The sequence below is a fragment of the Bos taurus genome, chromosome 3 (genome assembly GCF_002263795.3).
Source record: "Bos taurus isolate L1 Dominette 01449 registration number 42190680 breed Hereford chromosome 3, ARS-UCD2.0, whole genome shotgun sequence".
In the NCBI taxonomy this organism is placed as follows: Eukaryota; Metazoa; Chordata; class Mammalia; order Artiodactyla; family Bovidae; genus Bos; species Bos taurus.
In genome coordinates, this window is record NC_037330.1 from 17,562,849 (window position 1) to 17,580,306 (window position 17,458).

The following is a 17,458-nucleotide window of genomic DNA, read 5'->3' on the forward strand; positions in this document are numbered from 1 at the left end:
ACTTTTTATGGAGACACCTAATGGCCCATGTAATTTCTCTGTCTTGGAAGACTGTTATAAGAAGTGTCTGATTCATTCAGTTTTTTACCTCATTGTTCTTAATCTCAGTAGCACATACCACGCAAGATCAGTTCATATTTTTATTAGGTCTTGAAATCACTCCCTTAAATATTCTGATCCCACATTTAGGGAATACAAAATTAGAATTTATAAAGTCTGTTTGCAATTGAAAAGTTAGTGCTGATGGCTAGCATTTTCTTATAAGGACTTAGCCTGGCATTTGGATAAAATGCCACCAGGAGCAATGTGATATTTCAAACTACAGATTTTCTTACTGTCTTAAATTGTCTGAAATTGAGATGATATAAAAACTCTTTTAAAATGAGGCAAATAACTTCCTCAACCATCAGACACAACTTTAACTTGATGTTTTGTCTCTATTTATTTAAAAATTTATTATTTAACTACTTGTATACTTTCCACAGCCTGTGTTAAATACTTTATATAATTTATTATTTTATTTCTCATAACAGTTAAAAGTAGGTACTGTTATTATTGCTGTGCTATTATCATTACTACCTCTTTTACTAACATCCACTTTTACCTAACTGATCATAGTCTGACCAATTTTAGGATTTCTATCTATCTGACATTTGCAATCTGGACAAACTCTTTCCTCATTATGTATTTTTTCTTTTTTTCTAATTGGAATATCATTGCTTTACAATATTGTGCTGGCTTCTGTCATACATCAGCATGCATTAGCCACAGGTATACATATACCCCTCCCTCTTGAAGCTCATCTGAATCTCCCACCCCATCCCAGCCCTCTAGGTTATCACAGAGCACTGGGTTGAGCTCCCTGTGTCACACAGCAAATTTCCACTGGCTATCTGTTTTACATATGCTAATGTATGTTTTCATGCTACTCTCTCAAGTCACCACACCTACTCCCTCCTCACTATATTTTAAGCTAAGTATGATCTCCCTTTTTTATTTGAACTATTTCATAGGTACATATGACTGTTGGGGCTTGTGGCTTTTTTGTGTATATGTCAATGCTGGGAAGATGGTGAGTTATCATTGTGACTTTTCTTTAGGAAAGATTATATTGAAATGTGATCAAATACGGAGAGAATAACAATAAAACATCTACCACCTCCAGGCCCAACTTTGATGACTGGCCAGAAATGCTGGTATAGAATCTCAGATCTGGAAAGGAGAAAGAATATTTTACCTCTAACTGGGGAATAGAGAAACTTGACCCTTGTAACCTTTTCAAGTAACATGTTAAGATCCTTTACTTGTTAACAAATATTCTTTGGAGATTCTTTTGAAAATAAAAACACAAAAGTAAAAATTATCTGTAACTACATCAGCTAAAGGTAAACACTCTTAGCAAATTATTATATGTACTTCCTGTCTTTTCTTAAGTATATGTTAATCAAAATCTCATCATGCTTTACAAATGATTTTTAAATTATAATTTGAATATTTCTGATAGTATTAACTTTAATGATCTTAAGAATACATATATGCATGTATTGTAACTTATCCAATTCAGCAAGATTATGGAAGGATGGTGAAGAGTGAGCCTTACCTTCAGAAATAAAAGCAAAAAGGGAGAAATTCAAGGATACTTGTAGTTACTTCTCTACAAGCATTTGGAACATTACACCATAATTCTCATTTACTTATTTTTACTTCTCTATTTTATTGTAGAATCTTAATTATCAGAAATTATTTTGCTCACTAGTAAATAACATAAAGTAGTAAAATGTGGGATAAAATGTTAAAGCGAAAATTAGACAAAAAGTTTTAAAAATGTTCTTTCCTTTCATTTTTCTTATAATAACGATTCACAGTGAAACCCTCAGAAAGCTAGAGAATGGAGACAGTAGTCTTGTGGCAGCTGTTCATGTGGTTGATCTTGAGGAACTCTTGACTATTCAAGTTTACCACTGTAACCTATTACGTGACTGTGGCTGACATGTTGGGGGCACCATGTCTGTTGTGACTTTCGTGCTTTGTAATGATTTGTTCTCTTTTTAAGAGAGGTGTCCTCAATGGAATGTCTCCAGATGTGACCAAAGCTGGAGCACCTGGCACTGAAATCCCATTTGACCAGTTAATTCTCAAAATTTTTGATGACAGAAATCAGACATTTCTTTAAGGATTTATGTCTTAGATGTGATGTTAAACTATGGGAAGTAGTAACTGATCTGTTGAGTAAAGTTCCTTCTCTTTGTGTTCTGAAATGCTCTATATGATCCATTCAGTGATGGCATTGCTTGTAGAGATCTATTCTGAAGGTGCTGTAGTTAATGCCTCTGTCCCTGCATGGTCATGGCCAATGGTTAAAAGCTCTTCCTCACTGATAGGAGGAAAACAATTCAGGAGCCCCAACCAGTTCAACAGACGGGATGTGATGCTGTGTTGATTCAGTGATTCTTTACTTTCTGGAGCTTAGCTAGTGACTATTTCAGAGATTCCTCTTTCTCTTCCTCTTCTCCTCATTCTCATCTTCTTCCTCCTTTCCCATTTACAAAACCACATTCTTGAAAAGCTTCTTGATTATTTGATCAAAAGGAGGAAGGAGATTTAAGCAACATCACTTTAAATGCTTAATTTGCTATTAGTCAGCTCTACTGACTGCAGGCAGAATTTTTTTTAAATATGAAAGGACTAATCAGTAAATGTATTGCCAACATGTCAAGGTACCAAATTGGAGAGCAAAAGGTAATACGGCAAACTGAGGGGACTGGAGGGCTGAAGGAAAAGGCAGAATGAGCATGAAAATACATTGTAAAAATTACTGTCTTTTAAAGACCTAAGACATATGTGGAAAGAGTAGAATAAAGTAAATATATCAGATCAGCCCTAAGTTCATATTTTACCTAGATTTCAGACTTTTAGTGCTCTGACCCTCTCTCCCCTCCCAAACCTACTCTCAGTCACTTATTTGTGATGACATAGTCTTAAATGATATTAGACATTGACTTTGGGCTTCATACAATTTAAACTTGCTATCTGCTTATAGAATGTAAAGGACTTATTTCCTGAGAAAGGAATTTTCAGCACATGACAGTAGTCGAGGGGAGTGTTGGGGTCAGGTGAGATGGAACATCCTGATTCTATTAAAAATATGCTCCCACATTCTACAGTACCATAGCCAGCATTGTAACATTTTTGGAAACCAGACAGGGCCCCTCAGCAGCCAAGACCCATAACAAAATCTTCAAGCCCAAAGGGACAGAGGATAGTTTATATCCAAGACTAAAAGGGCAGAAATGAAATCTTTTGATAGAATTTAAGAACATAATAAGGCATTGCTTCCCAAATATTAGTCACTTTCTAAAGGCTTATTATATTTCTCATAATTACACACCACATATATCATAATATTAAAACGTTATTTTAAATTGACTTTAAACTAACTTTAAAATTTTTTAATTTAATAGGTCATAGGCAATACTGTGCATGAAATGGCAGATATATATATATATACACACACACACACCCACATGTGCATGCAGGCTAAGTCGCTTCCGTCCGGTCTGACTCTTTGTGACCCTATGGACTGTAGCCTGCCAGGCTCCTCTTCCCATGGGATTCTCCAGGTAAGGATACTAGACTGCAGTGATAACCATTTCCTTCTCCAGGAGATCTTCCCGACCCAGGGGTTGAACCCGTGTCTCTTATGTTTCCTGCATTAGCAGATGGATTCTTTACCACTAGCATTACCAGGAAGCCCATACTTCCCAGAGAGAGAGAGAGTGAAAAGGGGAGAGAGATGATGAAGACTGGCAACTTCAAAATCTGCAGATCCAAAAACCCTGGTGGAAGTCCATCAAGCAGGGGAATTGTCTCTTACCTGCTGGAGGGTCAGATGTTGTTCTATTTAGGCTTTCGGTAGATTGTTTGAGGCTTATCCACCTTACAGAGGCAACCTCCTTTACTCAGTCCACTGATGAATATTAATCTCATTCAAAAACATTCTTAGAGTAACACCCAGAATAATATTTGACCAAATATCTGGGCATAGGAATCTGCTTGGTTGATGTTCATTATTTGAAGGAGCAAAGCAGTGAAAGGAGGACCCTAGATGTCACCACTTTACTGAATGTGTCTAAGTATCAGGACGGGAAGGTTGGTGAGATGATCTTCAACCTGCACTCAGTCAATTTAGAAGATAGGAAACTTAGATTAGCAGGTCATGGATCAAGGGGAAAAGCATTATAAGAACTTGAAGTAAAGAGAAAGGCGTCACCAAGTAGCTAGGCTCTTTGCAACCCACTATGAACTGCAAAATGGCAACCAGTTCAAGTGGAACAAGGAAAGCAGTTTTATAATTCACAGAACATGAAAGATATCAAAGGGTCTTCATCCCCAAACAAAAAAGAGAGGCTTTGATTACAAGTTAGAGAACTCTGCAAATCCTTCCACTGCCCTAAACCGCTGTAACTGAGCGCTAAGGTAGGGACTATGAGTCATGAGAACATAATCCATGAGGAGATCCTGGGGCAGGACATTTCCTGATTTTGTAGTCCCTACCAAGTCAGTTATTAATGGATTTGCATTTTGGTTGGGAAATGATTGGATCAGCAAGTTTTGGCAGCTCCACTCCCCCCTGGGAGGGGCAGCAAGCCCCAATAAAGAGGCCCTCTGCTGTACCACCACCATTCTCCTGCTACTCAAATCCCGATAGACTGTGGAGAACCTGGTGAGTCTGATTCTTCAGTTCTGCTTTGTTCGTGGGCTTCTGGATGTTGAACTTATGCTGGAGACAGCAAATTTCATGGGTTCAAAGTTATAATCATGGGTTTAATAGTACTTACTGGATGGGAACTTGGAATTTGGGCAAAACCGTATGCTGTATTTATTAGGTTTCTGGTACAAAGATTGAATTCTTGTATTGAAAAAGACATTACTAAGAAGTCTTTGACATTAAGAGGTAAAGAAGAAAGTATTTTTTCCTTTATTGTTATTGTTTTGGTGTCCCTCTGTTGTGATTTCAGAGGCATTTATCCTAGAAAGTATGAGGCCCCTGTATCCTTCCTGGTGGCCCTTTGCTCTGTACACAAGTCATACTTCTGGGACCTCATGAGAGATCATGAAGATAGGAATTGCTTGTGAGCTTGCCCAGGATTTTAGAACTTGTGATGACGTTTTTTGAAGATATTATTTTCATAAAACGAACCCAAAAGCCATTGCTTTATTCTTTAAAAACCAAGATATTTCCTTTGAAAAAATTATATGAGAAAAGGGAAGGTTTTCTCTGGGCTGATGATATAATTTCCTAAAAGGGAGAGAGAAGCCAGAAACTCATTAAAAGGGATTAAAGAGATTAAAGCACATTCTTAGAGTCTGGATACTATCAGATGGTATTACACAACTTTTGCCATGTCCTTCTATAGCAGTTCTTTCTTGTGAACACTGTCATGTAATTTCTTTCAGATTGTAAGACTCCAAAAAGATGTCTCAGCAGCAGCAGCAGTGCAAGCAGCCCTGCCAGCCACCTCCAGTAGTGTGCCCACCCAAGTGCCCTGAGCCATGCCCACCCAAGTGCCCTGAGCCATGCCCACCTCCAAAATGCCAAGAGAAATGCCCTCCTGTGCCGCCTCCCCAACAATGCCAGCAGAAGTGCCCACCCAAGTGCAAGTAAAAGCTTCAGCTTTTATCTGGATCAGAAAAGGATAAGGAGAGTAGATTCACCTAGCTCCACAGCTTCACCTTCATCTTCTCTTCAAAGCCTATCATGAATACAGAAGAAGCTTCTCCATCCTTCAGCCAGCAATATGCCTGTGGCGATTTCTGACAGCCAGAGGTTTCCTTCCTGAGGCTGCTACACCACTTCCCTCTGGGAGGACAGCTGAGAAAGCATCACAGCTCTTCAGACGGAAGAGCAACAGCTCTCCTCCCAGATGTCATCAGGGAATTCACTCACTGTCTTCTGTGTCTCTCTGTCACCTGGGCAGGGGTTTCTACCAGCTGGGCAATTGTTACTTATCCTCCACTCTTGAATAAACTACAGTTCCTTTGTGTGATGTTAAAAAATGTTTTCTTTCTTTTAAAATCTGCTTTTAGTAATACCATATCATCATCTTGGTTTGTTCCTATCCTTCTTTGATGCCAAGGTTTAGGCTCTCATAAACAGAGTTGTCTAAATTTTGAGTCATAGAAAAGATTATTTCTATATAATTTAAAATCCCACCCTATTTTCTTAATGATCACTTCTTGATTGATTTGAGGTACAATTTATGCAATTACTCAGGATTTCAGTCCCTTTGCTAAAATGTGAGGAAAATCATAATTACATTGCAAACTTGTCTGAGGCATAAAACTTACATGACTGTTGTAATTTACTTGGCACAATGCCAACTAAACAAGCACATAAAGAGCACTTGGTGAAGCAGCAGATCAGCACTGTGTGCATCAGCACCCCGTCACCACCATCACCAGCATCACCACCACCACCAGGTCGACTACAGCAGCAAAGTGGTGCACACATAGCCAGAAAGCAAGAAGCTTCTTAAACTCTACTACCCTTTCATATTCTGTTCTTTTCCTTTTATAATTTAACCTTATTTTAATGTGACAGTACAGACAAACGTCCTTTGCAAATTAGTGAAATATTCTGCATAAAATTAAAGTAGTTCTGAAGACATGGGTAGTACAGGAGAATGGGAAATTAAAACAGTCCTTACCAGACAAGGTGCCACCTCATCTCCATGTGTAAAATCAGCTCCTCTTAATCGAAAAACTTATCAACCTCAAGGTTGTTTTATATTTTTTCAACTATGAAATTACTTTCCTGATTGTTTTGACCCCACCTTTAAAGAACATTGAGGTCGCAATGTTTACTTAGATTTACAAAGTCACTGCTGCTAGGTACCTTGTTTTCTAAGTGATTAGCTTAAGGGTCAATAAGCTGTGAAAAGGGATATGCTCTTTAAGCATTTTGGTCGTAAGTGTCCAGCAACAGAAGAGTTAATTCAGATCATATGCACACACACAAACATACAACAGGCACACGCAAGCACCAGTATTATTCTTAAAAACAGTATTATTTTTAAAAGTTTTCTCATTAAATCATATTGTACCTAAACATATACAAAATCAAGAGGATCTTTGTCTCCTACATTCTTCACTTACAAATCTAGAAGTAAATGACTCTAAGATAATAGAGCTGCAGATGGAAAAAGATTCCCAGATTCCTGCTCAATCCTCATCAGACTATGACATGTGTGAGAAATAAACACTGATATTTTGAACCTGTCTCTACTATAGCTAGTATAATTTGACCTGACATAGAAATCCGTTCTCTGAGGTGGGATGCTCCTGTAATAAATCTTAAAATTACGGCATTGACTTAGAGACAGGGGGTGGTTGGCAAGGTAACTGGTATTGGAACCCACAAACATGGTGATGCATGTTATTCAATGGCAAAACATTTGAAATAATGATTGTCCATGGTAACTTAGGTGGTTAAGCATACGTTGGTTACTTGTTGAATTTACCAGGGTATTTTGATAGACAAATGTTCAGGAAATAATTGTCTGATTTGCAGGCCAGAATAAAAAAAATGAAAAAAATTATAGCTTAGATAGTCAAAAGCTTGTTGAATTAGAAAACTCACCACTTGTAAAGCCCAAAGACAAAGAGATGAGATTAGAAGCAGTTTTGAATTTTACATCCACCTCCAGTTGACTATAATAACAGAGAAAAGAGGAAGAAGTTGTAGTCTTTCTACCTGTGTATCAGGGAACTGTGGAATAGTAGACTAAAGAGTTAAAACAGACAAATTACAGCTCAGTTATAGCTTATGCAAACAGATCTTTTATTAAACAGACACTCCCAAGACATGGGAGCAGACCCACTCCGAAAGAGTTATCATAACTATTCCTCTTGGCTTCCCCCTTTTTATAATTCCCATCTTTTCCTTTCTGGTTGTGCCCTGTACAAAGTGGGCTTTGTACCTGCTACCAATCAAGAAAGGGAATGTAAATGGACATACACTCAAGGTCTAGAGACAGTTTCAAGTTACATAACAACAGGCTCTGTTGTGTACGTCTTCCCATAATTCAGCCTGTTATCAGTCAGTTCAGTTCAGTAAAGTGGCTCAGTCGTGTCCGACTATTTGCGACCCCGTGAATCGCAGCACGCCAGGCCTCCCTGTCCATCACCAACTCCCGGAGTTCACTGAGACTCACATCCATCGAGTCAGTGATGCCATCCAGCCATCTCATCCTCTGTTGTCCCCTTCTCCTCTTGCCCCCAATCCCTCCCAGCATCAGAGTCTTTTCCAATGAGTCAACACTTCGCATGAGGTGGCCAAAATACTGGAGTTTCAGCTTTAGCATCATTCCTTCCAAAGAAATCCCAGGGCTGATCTCCTTCAGAATGGACTGGTCAGTGTGTTATAATCAGATATATATCCACATAGAATATTTATAAATCCTTAATAGGCTCCTAGCTGCCTGAGGTTACTTGAGGAAGGCCCTGTGGTTAGTTTGTATCCACTGTGTGCCTAGGGCATGCGCAGGAGTTGGTAAAATCTCTGTGGTTATTTTGTAGCATATCTGTGAGTTCCTTTGGGCATATCTGGGATGGGGGTTTGGCAACCCACTCCAGTACTCTTGCCTGGAAAATCCCATGGATGGAAGAGCCTGGCAGGCTACAGTTCATGGGGTCGCTACCAGTCAGATACAACTGAGCGACTTCACTTTCACTTTTCACTTTCATGCATTGGAGAAGGAAATGGCAACCCACTCCAGCGTTCTTGCCTGGAGAATCCCAGGGATGGGGGACCTGGTGGGCTGCTGTCTCTGGGGTCGCACAGAGTCGGACACCACTGAAGTGACCTAGCAGCAGCAGCAGCAGGGATGGGGTTTAGAGATCAGCTTTCCTCCTTTTACCCTAGGCCACCCCTAGTTGTTGATGCCTAACTTTCTACCTAACAGCTCTATTATGTTCAGGTGAAAAGGCAGCAAAATAAATGAAGCCACAAAGTTACTTCTAGGAAGGGAACTGAGTGTGGTCCCTAGAACATAGAATGATTGGAGAAATGAAATATATCAGATGTTTAATAACTTTTTGAGGAAATTGATGACTAAATAAACTATGCCCCAAACTAAACAGACTGATTTTTCAGGAACAGAAACCACTTTCTAGCTCTCCGTTCCCCACTTGCCACACTACCCATTTCAGATGTGGTCAGTACAGCGACTGAAAGGAAATAACCGCTGAGATGGTTACAAGGTCCATAGAGAAGAATGGATGAGGGAAGTTCTCTCAGAGACTAGTATCAGAGCCTAATAGAGCAAGGAGGAAAAGGAACACAGAGATTCCCAAACTTTGTTATTCTGTTGTCTGGTCATTATTCTTTCACCTCCCCTGTCCCCAGTTTTATTAAGGCATAACTAAGATATTACACTGTACGTCTTCACCATGTATGGAGACCATGGCAGCTCACGCCAGTATTCTTGCCTGGAGAATTCCAAGGACAGAGGAGCCTGGTGGGCCATAGTCCTTGGGGTTGCAAAGAGTCGGACACAACTGAGTACCTTTCACTTCACTTCACTGTGTATAATGTGGTGATTTGACATATGTGCATTTTTTTGCGTTTACCACCATTGGGTTACTTAATGCATTAATCACCTCAATAATAACCATTAAGCATGTGGGTGTGTGGCGAGAATGCTTAAGGTTTACTGTTTTAGCAAGTTGCAAGTACAAAACAGTGTTATTAACTAGAGTCAGTGTGCTGTACCTCAGACTTCCAGAGCTTATTCATCCTATGACTGAAGGGGTGTTGCCGTTCCCTAGGATCTCCACTTCTGCCCCACCCCTCAGTGCCTGCTAACCACCATTTTGCCCTCTGTTTCTGCGAGTTCTTTGAGTTCGGCAACACATTTCTAAATAACCAATGGGTTGAACGAGAAATAATAAATAAAATTAGAACATACTTTAGGAAAAATTAAAAACAGCATACAATAACTTTAATGATACATGTAGTGCAGAATAAAAACAGAGAAATTTATGGCTGGAAACATCCCTATTACAAAACAGGAAAGATCTCAAATCAATAACCTTTATAGACATACATGCATGTGTGTGGGTTTATGAAAAATAAAAAATTCTAACACTAAATACAGCAAAAATATAAGCAGTTGTTATTTCTTGGAGTTTAATGATGGTACTCTTTTTTTGAACAGCTTTATGCTTTCCTGATTATATATATTGTGATGTAGTTTCATTTTTACAACTATTCATCATTATATTTAAAAAGTATACAGCAGTCAGTGAAGATGTTGCTGAGCTAGAGGAATATGCTATGTCCCAGCTTCTGGAACATAATTTCTGGTGACTGTTTCAAGTGTCTTTCCTCTTCTTTCTCATTCTCCACTTCTTCCTCCTTTCACATTACAAAGTCACGTTCTTGTAAAGCTTCCTGATTATTTGACCAAGACAAGTTGGTTGAGAAATTCTTCCTACTGATTGCAGGAAGAATTTAAAAGTTTTTTAAAAAGAATATTAAAAGTTATTTTTAAAAGCATTGACAACCTGTCAATGTACTGTGTTGGACAGTTAAGAGGTATACATTGGGAGTGAAGGGTAATATAGCCAGATAAGGGGTCTAGAGGGTTGAAGGAGAAGACAGAGAATAAGCAAATTGAAACAGAATTTTAAAATCACTGTCTTTTAAAGACCAAAAGCATGTTTGGAAAGAGTTGACGAAAGCAAATGTATCAGATCAGTCCTAAGTTCATATTTCACCTAGATTTCAGAACTTTAGTGCTCTGACCCTCTTATCTCTCCCAAACCTAACTCTCTATTATTTATATCTTAAATGGTATTTTATATTTATTTTTCCTCTCACAGAATTCAAACCTGATACTTATGGAATAAAAGAGTTTTAAATCCTGACAAAAGAATTTTAAGAACATGATAGCAGTCTAAGGAAGTGTTTGGGTCAGATGAGATGGGACATCCTGATTCATTAAGAATATATTTCCACATTCTACAGTAACATAAAGCTAGCATTGTAAATGTATTCCTAAATCAGACAGGGCCCCTTCACCCGCCACGGCTCACAAGACACAGTTTCAGTGCCCAAGGGGACAGCACAGAAAAGAGTATAACTCATGTCCAGGATAGAAGATAGGAACTATAGAAGAGCTGTTGACTGCTAAATCTGTGAAAAGCACAAATAAAATCTTTGCCAGGGTTGGAGAACATACTAGGGCATTGTTTTTCCAACTTCAGTCATTCCCTAAAAGCTCATTTTATTTGTCCTAATTACACATCACAAGTATCATATAATGTTAATATTTTAAATTTTCCTTATGCTAACTTTTGGAATTTTTAATTTAATTTTCCATAGTCAGTCATCTACATAAAATGGCAGATGAAATATTCAAATTATATATATATATACACACACACACACACACACACAGATATAGTAGAGAGAGAGATTATGAATTCTGGAGAATTTGAAGTTTGTAGAGCTGAAAACTTGCTGGAAGTCCATTAGGCTGGGGAATTGTCTCTTACCTGAAGGAGGGTCAGCCTTGTTCTATTCAGGCTTTCAGTGAGGACTACCCACATTTTAGAAGGCAACTTCCTTTACTCAGGCCACTGATAAATATTAACCTCAATCAAAAGCATCCTTTGAGAAAAATCCAGAATAATGTTTGACCAAATATCTGGATATCCTGTGCCAGTCAAGTTGACCTATAAATTAACCATCAAACTTTCTTCCCAGCAAACTGGCAAATTGTACAAAAAAAGTAGAGCAGATCAATGTTATGTGGCAGCCTGGAAGGGTGAGTTTGGGGGAGAATGGATACATGTATATATATGGCTGGGTCTCTTTGCTGTCCACCTGAAACTGTCACAACACTTGTTAATTGGTTATACTCTAGTATAAAATAAAAATTGAAAAAAATAGAAAAAATTTAAAAATAAACAGGCAAAAAAAGAAAGAGTGAAAATAAGTTTATTTCACATATATTCCACTGTGACCAATATGGAAAATGTAAAGGTTAAAATTATCATAAAATTATTATTAATAATTAAAAGTTTTATATGAATGACAATGAACTTCAATCACTGAATTATTAATAAAGTGATTTCAAATTTTTTTCTTAAATCTACTGCTAGATTTGATGGAGAAACATGTGTTTCAATAATTAATAAATAGTAAATATATTAAAAAGTAGCCATTTGAATAGCATTGCATTTTAGATTGGGTTTTTCAATAATTTCAAGGAGGCAGGAAAATTTGAACAATCCTTGGAAATTTCTCAAAAGTTTAAGAAATAAAAAGAGATCAGTTGGAGAAGTTATGTAGGAGCAGGTGATGGGTCATGTTGGGGAGTTATGAGCAAAAAGTTTGCTTTCTATCATAGGTCTAAGGTCTGAGCTGCCACAATATCTGAATTACAGTAGGTGATGCTACACTTGTAGTGAATTTCCTGTGATTCAAGGTGAGACAGATTTATAAAGGTCACAAGAATCTTGATGTCCTGTATTCCATGTAGCAAAGCAGTGAAAGGAGGACCCTAGAGGGTTACCATTTTACTGAAGGTGTCTATCTATCATGATGGGAAGGCTGGTGAGATGACCTGCAACCTGCCTCAGTTTATTTTAGAAGCAAGGAGACTTTAGCAGGCCAGGGATCAAAGGGAAATGCATCATAAGAAGAGTCTGAGGTAGAGAGAAAAGTGTCCCAGGTAACCAGGCCCTTTGCAACCCAATATGTAGATAGAATGGCAACCAGTTCAAGTGGACAAAACAAACAGTTTTATAATTCAAGGAAGGTGAAAGAGAGAGAAGAGCATATCCTCTGATCAAGAAAAGGATCCCTTGATGACAAGTTAGAGAACAACCCCCCACAATCCCTGCAAATCCTTCTGTCATAAATTCCTGAAATTAAGAGCTAAGCAGAGACTGTGAGTCATAAGAACATAATCCAGTGAGGAGATCCTGGAGCAGGGCATATCCTCTTTTCGGAGTCCCTGTCAAGCCAGTTATGGATGGATTTGCATTTTGGTTGGGAAATGACTGAACCAGGCCCATTTTGGCAGCTCAACTTCCCCCTGGGTGGGGCAGCAAGCCCCAATAAAAAGGCCCTCTGCTGCATCACTGCCATCCTTCTGCTACTCAAGTCCTGATAGACTTTGGAGAACCTGGTGAGTCTGATTCTTCAGTTCTACTTTGTTCTTGGGCTCCCAAATATTGAATTTATGCTAGAGACAGCAAATTTGGTGGGTCCAAAGTTATGATCAAGTGTTTAATGCTCCTTAGTGGATGGGAACTTGGAATTTGTATGCTATATTTATTAGGTTTCTGGTAAAGAGCTTGAATTTCCCTATTGAAAAAGAAGTTAATAGGAAATCTTTGACATTAAGAGGTAAAGAAGAAAGTATTTTTTCCTTTTTTGATATCATTTTGGTGTCCTTCTGTGGTGATTTCAGAGGCATTTATCCTAGAAACTATGAGGCCCTTGCATCCTTCCTGGTGGCCCTTTGCTCTTTACACAAATCATACTGCTGGGACCTCATGAGAGATCATGAAGATAGGAATTGCTTGTGAGCTTGCCCCAGATTTTAGAACTTGTGATGAACTTTTTTTGAAGATGTTTTAATTAAAAACAACAACAACAAAAAAAAACTACTGCTGTGTTCTTTCAAACAAACATATTTTCTTTAGAAAATTTGTATGAGCAAAGAGAAGGTTTTCTCTAGGCTGATGAAACAATTTCCTAAGAGAGCAAGACAAGCCAGAAATTCATTAAATGGAATTAAAGAAATTAAAGCACATTCTTAGAGATTGGCTCCTAGCTGATGGTATTACATAATTTTTGCCATGTCCTTCTTTAGGAATTCCTTCTTGTGAACACTATCATGTAATTTCTTTCAGATTCTAAGATTCCAGAAAGATGTCTCAGCAGCAGCAGCAGTGCAAGCAGCCCTGCCAGCCACCTCCAGTAGTGTGCCCACCGAAATGCCCTGAGCCTTGCCCACCTCCAAAGTGCCCTGAGCCATGCCCACCTCCAAAGTGCCCTGAGCCATGCCCACCTCCTCAGTGCCAGCAGAAATGCCCTCCTGTGCCACCTCCCCAACAATGCCAAGAGAAGTGCCCACCCAAGTGCAAGTAACAACATCAGCTTTTATCTGGATCAGGAAAGGATAAGGACAGTTGACTCACCTAGCTCCACAGCTCTACCTTTGCCTTCTCTTCAAATCCCATCATGGATACAGAAGGAGCTTCTCCACCCTTCAGCCAGTAATATGCCTGTGGCGATTTCAGACAGCTAGAGGTTTCCTTTCTGAGGTTGCTATACTGCTTTGCTCTTGGAAGTGCCCAAGAAAGCATCACAGAGCTTCAGAAGGAAGAACAGCAGCTCTTCTCCTGGGTCCCATCAGAGGATTCTCTCACTGTCTTCTGTGTGTCATCTGGGCAGGGGTTTCTACAGGCTGGGAAATTGTTACTTATCCTCTACCTCCTGAATAAAGTAGAATTCCTTTGTGTGATGTTAAAAATGCTTTCTTTATTTTAAAAGTTGCTTTTAACAATACTATATAATTGTTGTGGTTTATTTGTATTCTTTGATATCAAGGTTCAGGATCTCACAATCATTGTTGCCTGAATTTTGAGTGACATAACAGGTTATATTTATATAATTTCTAATCCATATTACTTATTTAATTGAAGATTGATTAATTTGAGAAATTTTAAACTCCTCAAGATTTTTGCTTCTTTACTAAAAAGTGGGGAAAATCTTAGATATATTGCTCACTCGTCTGGGGCATACAAATTAAATGAATGTATTTAGTTTAGTTGGCACATTGCTAGATGCAGAGTTAGCACTTAGCGAGGCAGTAAATCATCATTGTCTTAGTCATTACCAGCATCACTACTATCATTGGCATCACCACCATACTTGTTCCAGCAGGACAGTGGCTCAAACATAATTAGTATAGCAAACAGAAAGAAATTCTCAAACTTTGTTACTCTTTCCTAATTTGTTGTTCTTTTTCTTCTTCATTAACCTTATTATTAATGTGATATTGCAAATATAGAATTTGGGGTAATTACTGGAATATTTTTGCATAAGATTATAGTGGTTTTTAAAATATAAGTAGTAGAGAAGAAAGAGAAATTTGAAAAAAAATGATCTTTACCAGACAAAGTGCTGTCTCCTCTCCGTGTGTACCACCTGCTCTTCTTTCTCCAACAACTAATCCATGGTCTGTCTATATTTTTTCACCTCTGAGACTACTTTTTTACTGAAGAACACACTGGTTTTTGCAATGTTTAGATTTGTAAAATTACTGTTGCTGTGTACCTTTCTTTTATAAGTGCTTAGCCTACTATCAAGTAAGCTGGGAAATGAGGGATATTTTCTTTAAGTATATCTTTTTTGTGGCTCTAAGCTTCTGCTTAGAGAATAGTTAAGTCACACCACAAACTCCACACACACTAATGAATAGGATACTATTTTTAAAAGAAATAAAGTCTTTGTGTTAAATCATACTATGCCTAAATATACTTAAGATTAAAAGGACTTTTCTTTATCTACATTCTTCACTCATAAAGCTAGAATTAAAGGATTCTATGATAATAGAACTGAAGATGGAGAAAGAGTCCGTTACTGCTCAACCTTCATCAGACTATGACTTGTGTGTGTGTGGTGGGGGAAGCACCAATATCTGGGAGTTGTCTCTTCTGTAGCTAGTGTTATTTGACCTGACACAGAAATTAGTTCCTAGAGGTAAGGTGTTATTGTAACAAATCTTAAATATGTGGCCATGGTTTAAGAGTCTGGAGTAGGTTGGCAAGAAAACTGACACTCAAAAATATAAATGTGGTGACGCATGATAGTCAATGGCAAAATCTTTGCTATATAGGTAACTTGGGAGGCAAACTGAATGTTGTTAGCTTGTTGTGTTCACCAGGATATTTCGGTGAACTTATGTTCAGAAAATAATTGTTTAGCTTGCGGGTCAGAAATGAAAAGAAAAAGACATAGCACAGAAATTCAAAACTTTGTTGCATTAGAAAAATGCACCACTTGTAAGCTCCAAAGAAGAAGAGATGAGATTAGAAGTGGTTGTGAACTTTAGATCCACTTTCAGTTGACTGTAACAAGAGAGAAAAGAGAAATAAGTTGTAGTCTTTCCATCTGTGTGCAGGGAGCCTCGTTCAGAAGGAAAGAATGCAAAATAAATCAAGCCACAAAATTACTTCTAGGAAAGGACCTAAGTGTGGTCCCTAAAACATAGAAATTATTGAAGAAGTGAAACCTATTGGGTGTCTAATATGTTTTTGAGGGAATTGATAGCTAAATATACTATGTATCAAAACTAAAATGACTTTGACTTTTCAAGAATAAAGATAACTTTCCAGGCCTCCTTTCCCCACCTTCCACACTACCCATTCCAGATGTGGTCAGTACAGATAAATAAAAGGATACAACTGCTATGAGATGGACACCAGGCCCACAGAGAATAATGGATGAGTGAAGCTCTCTCAGAGAATAGTATCAGAGCCTAACAGAGGTAAAGAGGAGAAGGAACACAGAAATGTTCAAACTTTGTTACTCTATGGTGGTTATTCTTTCATTTCCCCCCCTCTAGCTTAATTGAGATATAATTGACAGTTTAAATTGTATATATTTATTGATGTCAGGCTATACTACAAAGCCACAGTCATCAAGACAGTATGGTGCTGGCATAAAGACAGAAACATAGGTCAATGGAACAAAATAGGAAGCCCAGAGGTAAATCCATGCACCTATGGACACCTTATCTTTGACAAAGGAGGCAAGAATATACAATGGAGAAAAGACAATCTCTTTAACAAGTGGTGCTGGGAAAACTGGTCAACTGCTTGTAAAAGAATGAAACTAGAACACTTTCTAACACCATACATAAAAATAAACTCAAAATGGATTAAAGATCTATATGTAAGGACATAAAATATACAACTCCGAGAGGAAAACTCTCTCTGACATAAATCATAGCAGGATTCACTATGACCCACCTCCCAGAGTAATGGAAATAAAAGTAAAAATAAACAAATGGGATATAATTAAACTTAAAAGCTTTTGCACAACAAAGGAAACTATAAGCAAGGTGAAAAGACAGCCTTCAGAATGGGAGAAAATAATAGCAAATGAAGCAATTGAGAAATAATTAATCTCAAAAATATATAAGCAACTCCTGCAGCTCAATTCCAGAAAAATACGCAACCCAATAAAAAAAAATGGGCCAAAGAACTAAACAGACATTTCTCCAAAGAAGACATACAAATGGCTAACAAACCATGAAAAAAGCTCAACATCACTCATTATCAGTGAAATGCAAATCAAAACCACTATGAGGTACCATTTCACACCGGTGAGAATGGCTGCTATCCAAAAGTCTATAAACAATAAATGCTGGAG

At 38.0% G+C, this 17,458-nt stretch overlaps 1 protein-coding gene and 1 long non-coding RNA gene across 2 annotated transcripts; both read left to right on the top strand.

Annotated features, from left to right (window-relative positions):
- The first annotated feature begins 4,592 nt into the window (after nt 1-4,592).
- LOC100848785 (uncharacterized) lies at nt 4,593-6,057 on the top strand. The gene is made up of 2 exons (XR_139245.5): nt 4,593-4,723; nt 5,458-6,057. It is a non-coding gene; the product is annotated as an uncharacterized lncRNA (long non-coding RNA).
- A 7,040-nt stretch (nt 6,058-13,097) lies between these two features.
- Nucleotides 13,098-14,552, top strand: LOC100848804 (small proline-rich protein 2E-like). Its single transcript, XM_024989964.2, has 2 exons — nt 13,098-13,199; nt 13,930-14,552. Exon 2 carries the CDS (start codon nt 13,949-13,951, stop codon nt 14,165-14,167), a length of 219 nt encoding a protein of 72 aa, XP_024845732.1. The 5' UTR covers nt 13,098-13,199; nt 13,930-13,948; the 3' UTR covers nt 14,168-14,552.
- Nucleotides 14,553-17,458: the final 2,906 nt, after the last annotated feature.

Excerpts from the sequence above, each read along its gene's own strand:
- LOC100848804 (XM_024989964.2), top strand. The coding sequence starts at position 13,949 with ATGTCTCAGCAGCAGCAGCAGTGCAAGCAGCCCTGCCAGCCACCTCCA.